We start from the raw sequence: 8,509 nt of genomic DNA on the forward strand, positions 1-8,509 counted from the left end.
AACAACCAGCAAGTATGGTTGAGATACTGCACTCAGTTCAGTAGAGATTCAGAAGTTTGTCAGGGTTACATCATGGAATGCTTAAAATCCATATATGGAACAATTAGAGGACAATAGAGCACCAAACTGTGGTAGTGAGTTGTAGTAATATTAGAAGGAAGTTCAAAGAAGCAGTCAGTATCAACTGAGTGATAATGAGACTTGAAATAATCCTTGAATGATTAGGTAGATTGATGGACATTCCTACCAGGGACTTTCTGGAGATAACCTTGATTAGATTTGAATGTGGAACTCTATGAATAGTATTAGTTTCCCCAGTTGACAAATGGGAAACAAACAAACAAATAAAACGAGGTTAATAAACTTGCCCCAAACCATCCAGTTTCTCAATTGCAAACCTAAAATTTATATAATCTCTTTTTCAAAAATTTTATTTATTTATTTGAGAGAGAGTGAGTGAGAGCATGAGAGGGGAGAAGGTAAGAGGGAGAAGCAGACTCCCCATGGAGCTGGGAGCCCAGTGTGGGACTTGATCCCAGGTCTCCAGGATCATGACTTGAGCTGAAGGCAGTCGTTTAACCAACTGAGCCACCAGGCACCCTGGCAAACCTAAAATTTATAAACAAGTTTCTCATTCTTTTTATTTTTAACATTTTCAGTAACTTATTATGATACATTTTAAATACATATAGAGAAAACAGGTATAATAAACCCCTCTGTACTCCTATCTTAGCTTTAAGTTGTTTTCAACTCATGGCTAGTTGTGTTTCATCTGGGCTTCTATGCACTCATCCTGTTTTTTGTTTGTTTGTTTGTTTGTTTTAATCTTGTATATTTTTAGGGATATTTGAGCAAAAGAAAGCTAGACAAAACACTGGCTTAGAGATTTATTTTTCTTGTATGTAGACAGGCAGATAGGCAATGCCTGATGTGGATTTGTATGCAGATAGGCAATGCCTGATGTGGATTTAGTGGCTTAAGTTTGTTGGGATCAAAAATTCCTGATTTTCTTCTTTTTTCATGGTCACAAGATAGTTTACTGTAGCTTCAGACATCATGTCTACCTTCCAGATGAGAATGAGGTAGAAGGGAGAAGGGGACAGTGGGAAAGGGGTTTCATTTTTAGTAGGGAATTAAATTTCTCAGAAATTTCCAGCAGGCATCTGCTTATAAATCATTGGCTAGAATTATGTCATATGGTCCTCTTTGGGTCTTAGAAGCTAAGAAATGTAGATGGACACATTGCCACCTCAAACAGTGTTGGGGATTTAAATTTATAAAAATCAAATGTCTCAGTCTGTTTAGGCTTCTATAACAGAGTACCGTAGATTGAGTGGTTTATAAACAAATTTATTTCTCATGGTTCTGGAGGCTCGAGAGTCCAAGCTCAAGATGCTGGCACATTTCATACCTGGTAAGGGCTTGCTGTGTCTTCACATGGTAAAAGGGGCTATGAATCTCTCTGGGGTCTTTTTTATCAAGTACTAATCCAGTTTATGAGGGCTTTGCCCTCAAGACCTAATTACCTCCTCACTGCTAAATACCATCACATTGGGGGAATACATTCCAGTCTATGAATTTTGGAAGGACACAGACAGTCTTCAGCAGTAAAGAAATAGCGTATTTTATTGGTTCAATTTTTGTGCATAATTTTTAAAGTCTTGTATAAATTTATATTTTCTATTCACATTTTAGAATTGCCTGCATTTTCAGATTTTTAAAATTTTTTTTCCTCTACTTTTCCTTACTAGCAATGATAAAAATAAATTTCTTGAATTCTATAAATGATAAGACTTACTATATATGTGTGCTTACCATTGAGGCTTTGCCTTATGGTTTCATTTCAATCTAATAAACTTCAAGGTACTTTTTTGAATTTTATTTTAAATGTAGATTTGCTTTGTATAGCACTGTGATATAAAAGACAAGGAAGTTAATCTCAACATGGATGGACTTCAGGATGCCTATGTTTCCTATGGCTTAAATGAGTGCATACAAATAAATTAGTTAAAAAATTACTGAACTTTGTTTCTTTCTAAGTAGTTGTATGGTTAATACTTGTATAGAGGAGTGTGTAGCTTGCTGAGAGGTTAAATATCATTTCAGTTGAAGTGTGTTTGGCTTGAATTGCAACAACTTTGAATTACAAATTATAAGAGTTTTTTGCTACTTAAAAAGGGAAAAAGAAAGCACCTTTTCTGTACAACTAACATTAAAATGGCTAAGTTGACAGTATGCTTAAAAGCTCCTGAATGTTTGAATTGGGTTGAATATAACTAAAACTCAGATCTGCAGTCTGCTCAGGTTACTAAAGATAAACGCATCATACATTCAATATCAGACTTTGCCGCAAGGTTTCATTCCCACATACAAGTACGCATGCTCCTTTCTTCTGAGACTGCGTGAAGGTTGAGCTTTACAGTTTCCTTTTTAAGTCACTTCGTAGTCCCAGCAGTAGTTTAGAAATAGAAAAGTTTGGTTGCTTTAATGAATAGTTCTTGAGTGGATTCATAAAGTACAATATTTTTTCTTTGGTTTTAAAGAGAAGCTTTACTTCCCAGAATGGGTACACAGTAAAATATCAAAAGGAAAAAAGAAAGTTAGCTGCATCTTAGTTTTCTAAAACCTGGCAAGCTGGCACAGCTAGAATTAGCATTACAGATGGCATTTGGCAACATAGCTACATATCACCAAGCCCTCATCTCCTGAGTTTTCTTCAGCCTGTCTATCAATTACAATATCCAATCACTGCACAGAGATGGAGAAATGGGATGATCACAGCTCACACGATGCTGTTTGGTTAGAAACGTCAGTGCTGCACAACCCACGGCTGAGTCAGTGTCTGTGAGAAAATGAACTGAATTAATATATAGAGGGGGTTGTATCTCTGAACATTTGCAGCCTAAATAACCGCAATAGCATTATTCCACAGTAGAGGGAGGAAAGCTAGAGAAGTCTATGGACAGGGGACGCAGGGGGGAGACTGGGAAATTTTCTGATTGTTCAGAGGAATCTTGAAGATGATGGAAATATCAGATGTGCTAAAGTTTCCTAGTAATGCCCAAGGATGCTGACCTGGCTTTCAGTGCTGCATTGTTTGAAAAAGCAGAATCCCTTTATACTCTGATTTCAGAATTTTTTTCTTGTTTTTGTGTGTCTACCTTGGCATATACTAAAGTAAGGTGTGTATTCATTTATTACATGATATCACTGGGTTATAATTCTATACATCTTTGAATATGAGAGAGATTGAGAAAGATGTTTGGCCTTTGTTTCATTATGATCATTTACTTTTCTGGATGAAAAAGATCATATGTCTTGATTGTCGGCGTACTGGCCAGTTATTTAAAATAAATGGAGTGTGTTTTTATTGTTTTCATGGGTTTGATGCTTTGTTTCTTATTTCATTTTAAGTCTTAGATTCTTCATGTAACTTGGGAGAATGCATTATGTTTGGTATTGTTTTTTGTGAATATTATAAACAGTTCAAGGAAAGACTAATATAAAATATTTTTAATATATTTGAAAATTAAATTCAAGATAGACAAATGGAATAGTTGAAATAATTTTCTAAAGAAAGGGATAAATGTATTTTTATTTTTGGATGAATTAATGGTTAGCTGAACCACTTATATACAGTAGTATTTTACAGAATATAATATATTTGAATGATAAATTTTAACTGGTTAACATGACTTTTTTTCTAGTCTCTTGGAACATAGTAGACTCTGAATAGATAGATGATCTAGATGTTGCCCTTGAACTAGAGAGCAAATTAGATAAGTTTCTGGGTTATTGCAAAATGATTTGCAACCAGAGAGAATTTCTAAATAAATATAATTGTTCTTGCTATGAGATTTTAAATCTTAACAGGTGACATTGCTTACTTTATTTAGAAATTTTAGCTCAGTATTAAACACTTAAGAATAATTTTTTCTTTTGTCTTCATTATTCCTGTCCTACTGATGCTTCATTTTATAGGGATTTGGGGGGATATATATTTTAAAATTATTTTTAATGTTTTTAAATAGTTAATAAGAGCCTTTCCTTGAAATGACAGGAACTTTTTGTGATTGCCCCCATTTAATTTCTAGGAGTTCAAATGGTCATCTTGATGGTTGTCACAACTTATTTATATGTTTAGGCTAGCTAGTGATATCTTGTATTTTGGCTTTTTTTTTGTGGTTTGGTATCCAGAAATGTTTTCCTAAGCTTCTTTTAGTAATAGAGTTATAAAAGCAGAAATCTCAAGCTTAACCTTTTTGTTTTATTCTTGATATTTTTCTCTGGTTTTGCTGGTTCTTTAAAATAATAATGCCTGTGTTATTTTAAAAGTGATACATACTCATTATATGAATTTGATAAATACAGAAAGCACATAGAAAAATATAAAAATATGTTAAAACATTTTTCTTTTGATCATAGCTTAAATATTTTTTGATATAACCTATTTTTGTGTATGTATAAAAATATAAAATCACATATATATTTAAAGGTGGTTTTGAATATTACCACTGTATGTACTGTTATATAACCCATTTTTTTTACACTTAATTATGAACATCCTCTATGTCATGAAATAGTCTTATATAGCATAATTCTTAAGAACTGTGTAGTGTTTTATGTATATTTATTTTATAATTTGTCAGTTTGAGTTTTCCTAATTTTTGATTAGAGAAAAGATCAGCATGATTCCACAGGATAAATTTTTCTTAAAAAAGGAAGAATGTTTTAGGGAGTTAAGTAAAAATGTGATTTTGATATTTTTCTGACAGAGAAAGATCCTTAGTGTGACTACACAGTAAACTTCTGAAAGATATGCGCTACTTTTAAAACAAAGCAAATAGCTAGGATTGCCATAATAATAAAGTATAGAAAAGAAATCTTTACAACAATTAGGAAAACAATGAGCTGAGACTTTGAAAATATGCTGAGACCAACCAAAAGTGTATCTTATATTACATTTAAAAAGGTAATCAAGGAGAGTGTAATAATAATGCCTGAAAACGTAGGAAGAAAAAAAAAATCTCTCAGCTCTTATTTAGAAGCTTCTTTGTTAAAGAGGAAGAGCCAACCACCACCACCACCAATAATAACAAAGCAAACATTGCTACGAAGAACATAAAAATCAACAGGGGTATAGTGATGAAGAATGTATCTAGTTAAATGAGTTATCCTCTGGGTCAGTTGAAATATCTTAAATTTATAAAAGGAACTGCCTATAAAATTTTAAGTTGTTGGTATTATTTGTAATTTCTCAAGATTTTTGGGAGAATACTAGAAGTCTAAAAGATGGAGAATTCTAGGTCTGTTTTTGAGAAAAGTAGATTTTAGAACAAAAAATGAAAAGGGTAGTTTATGACTAACTTGAAGAAAAATAGGTTAAAAATGATCCAGAATGGGTTTGCTAAAAATAGATTGAGAGCAATTTTTTGATGCAGTTGGTAGACTAGTAGCAATATAATGTATTTGGACTTAAGCTTAGTTTTTGGTAAAGTCTATTTTTATATGCTGGGGTGTATAGTGAAGGGAAAAATGAGTTAACTGTAAGTCATTTGTGTTAATCAACACAATTTTGATTTTGAATGACCCTACCCAAGATTATCGATCTTGGAAGGTGACTTTGTTCTTTGCTTTGTCTCATTGTATATCTGAAGAAGGCAAATTATCAAATTTATAGGGGACAATGAAGAAAGAAGGATAGGAAATGATAAATTAAATGATCCAAAATGACGTGAGTTTGTATTGTTAGACCAAATTTAAATGAATTTTTTGGGGGGGTATGCATAAGGCCTGAAAAACACTAATGTGCTTAAGTTAGCATGGCTTTATAATTTCACACATGGAAGAGATCTGGGCATGTTTTTTGGCAGTAAATTTGATACAAAACAAAAGTATAATATGGCTGCCCTCATTCCATTTTCTCACCCACCCTCCCTGCTTAAAAAAAAAATCACAGGTAATGGAAAAGAAGGCTAGAGCCACCCTACTGTACACCAGAGTATTATTGTCTTTAGTTGTGTGTATATTCAAAGGAAGAATATGAAGAAGTTGGAAGCCTTAAGGAACTAATGAGAGGTCTTGGGGGCAGCTCTGATTGATACTAAGGAATCTCATAAGACGCATCTTCAAATATGTGAAGAGTCACCCTTTTGGAAATGACACTATATTTGGTTTGAGTCAGACTTGTTTGAGGTTGAAAGCATGAGCTCTGAAATTGAACTGCTTAGTTCACATCTCAAACCTGCCATTTAATTTGTTACCTGATTTTAGGAGAGTTCCTTAGGCTCTAAGCTTCCATTTTTCTCAAATGGGGACAGTTTTGAGGATTAAATGAAAATGTATGTAAAGTTCTCAGAGCTGTACCTGGCACGTATTAAATGCTCAGATCTTAGTGTTGTTTTTATTATTGTCATTTGGCCCTAGCAGGTAGAACTAGGGCAGCAGTTCTCAACTAGGAGTGTGATTTTTGCCCCTCAATGGGCTTTGGCAATGTCTGAGGACATTTTTGGTAATGACTGGGAGGAAGGAGTACTACTAGTATCTAGTAGTGCTGCTGGAGTAAGGAGTACTACTAGTATCTAGTAGTGTTGTGGGAAGCTGGAGGTGCTTCCCTCCACAAAACTTAGATTTTGTGTTTGTATAGTATTTCTTGGGATACTTAGGTATATTGAATGATCAGTAAAGGGCTTCTGATACTAATTTTAGCAGAGTAGTTTAGATTTTTTGTTTCATTGCTTAAAATTTTAGTATGAGGATGGAGGAGGGAATTTAATGAAGTAAGTCAGTTTGTGTTTTCAAAAGGCCATTTGGAAATACAAGTGACTGTCGGATTGTAATTTCTCTGGAAACATGTTTTGTGAAACCAATTCATTAAAATATTGACAATTTGATATAAACATTTCTAAAACTAAATCTTGTATTTGTACCTCATATTTTTCCCCCCACTGGTTTATTTTCCCCCATTAGTAATGAGTAGGATAGACGCTCCAAAAGGTTTTTAAAAGTAATTACAATTTTTTTTTTAAGATTTTATTTATTTCTTTGGCAGAGACAGATCACAAGTAGGCAGAGAGGCAGGCAGAGAGAGAGGAGGAAGTAGGCTCACTGCCAAGCAGAGATCCCGATGCGGGGCTCAATCCCAGGACCCTGGGATCATGACTTGAGCCGGAGGCAGAGGCTTTAACCCATTGAGCCTCCCAGGCACCCCAGTAATTACAATTTTTTGAAGCATCTTTAAATGTACATGATTATGTATGCATTGTAATATTATTCTCAATCATGAACAATAACTTGCACAAAGTACTCAATAAATATTTATTGAATAAATGACTAATCAGTAGATACAAAATACATCTGACCATTAATTTAGATCTGTGCAGTTAATATAATATTATACATATATATAATAGTTAATATAATGTTTATATATACATCTTATATGTATATATATATATTTTTAAGATTTGTTCATTATTTTAGAGAGAGCATGTGTTGGGGCTAGAGGGTGAGGGAGAGAGAGAATCACAAGCAGACTCTGTGCTGAGTGCAGAGCCTGACATGGGGCTTGATCCTACAACCAGGAGATCGTGACCTGAGCCTAAATCAGGAGTCCCGACGCTCAACCAACTGAGCTAAAATATAGCTACTGAGCTAAAATATAGCTACCTGGTGGTTAGCTATATTTTAAAACTAACTTATAATTGTCTATGGTAGGGAATTGCTTAAGACTGTTAAGTGTATAGTGATTTCCAGTTTCCAAATTTTTACCTCTAACCTGGACCTTTCCCCTGAACTTTAGATTTATGTGTCTGACTCCTTATTTGATATCTGCATTTGGATGTTGAATAAACCTCTCACTCTTTACAATGTCTAAGATACATCTACACTTTCCAAACTTAATCTTCCCACTCTCATTCTCATGTAGTAAATGGAACTTCAATTCTTTTAGTTGCTCAGACCAAAATAATAGAGTCATCCTTGACACTGCTCTCTCACCTCCTACATTAATCTATGAAATTTCGAAAAGTCTTATTCTTCAAAAGGTATTGTCCCATCCACTCTTTGCCATGTGTACTGCTACAACTCTGGGCCAAGTCACTTTTAGCTCTCACCTGAAATATTTGCAGTAGCCTTTGAATTGGTCATTTTATTCTACATTTGTATCCTTATCTTCCACTTGATCTAATAAAGTTAGATTATGTAACTTACACGTCACTGGTACCCATATCACTCAGATCAAAAGCAAAAACGCAGGCGCCTGGGTGGCTCAGTGGGTTGAGCCGCTGCCTTCGGCTCAGGTCATGATCTCAGGGTCCTGGGATCGAGTCCCGCATCGGGCTCTCTGCTCAGCAGGGAGCCTGCTTCCTTCTCTCTCTCTCTGCCTGCCTCTCAGTGTACTTGTGATTTCTCTCTGTCAAATAAATAAATAAAATCTTTTTTAAAAGATGAAATACAAAAAAAAGACTAGATAGATAGATAGAGAATGCGTTTTTGCTTTTTTTTTTTT

The 8,509-nt window shown here is 34.3% G+C and overlaps 1 protein-coding gene across 3 annotated transcripts in view; it reads left to right on the plus strand.

Annotated features, from left to right (window-relative positions):
• Positions 1 to 8,509, plus strand: part of BTBD10 (BTB domain containing 10) — a 72,482-nt gene that overhangs the window by 20,260 nt on the left and 43,713 nt on the right. The window contains exon 1 of one of the 3 annotated variants that reach the window (XM_059408035.1): positions 2,833 to 3,182. The exons of the other annotated variants lie outside the window; for them this stretch is intronic. Within the exon in view, the coding sequence (XP_059264018.1) occupies positions 3,058 to 3,182 (125 nt within the window). The 5' untranslated portion in view covers positions 2,833 to 3,057. Of the gene's footprint in view, positions 1 to 2,832; positions 3,183 to 8,509 lie in introns of those variants that run through there. 3 annotated transcript variants of the gene reach the window in all.

The sequence above is a fragment of the Mustela nigripes genome, chromosome 1, assembly GCF_022355385.1.
Source record: "Mustela nigripes isolate SB6536 chromosome 1, MUSNIG.SB6536, whole genome shotgun sequence".
Classification (NCBI taxonomy): Eukaryota; Metazoa; Chordata; class Mammalia; order Carnivora; family Mustelidae; genus Mustela; species Mustela nigripes.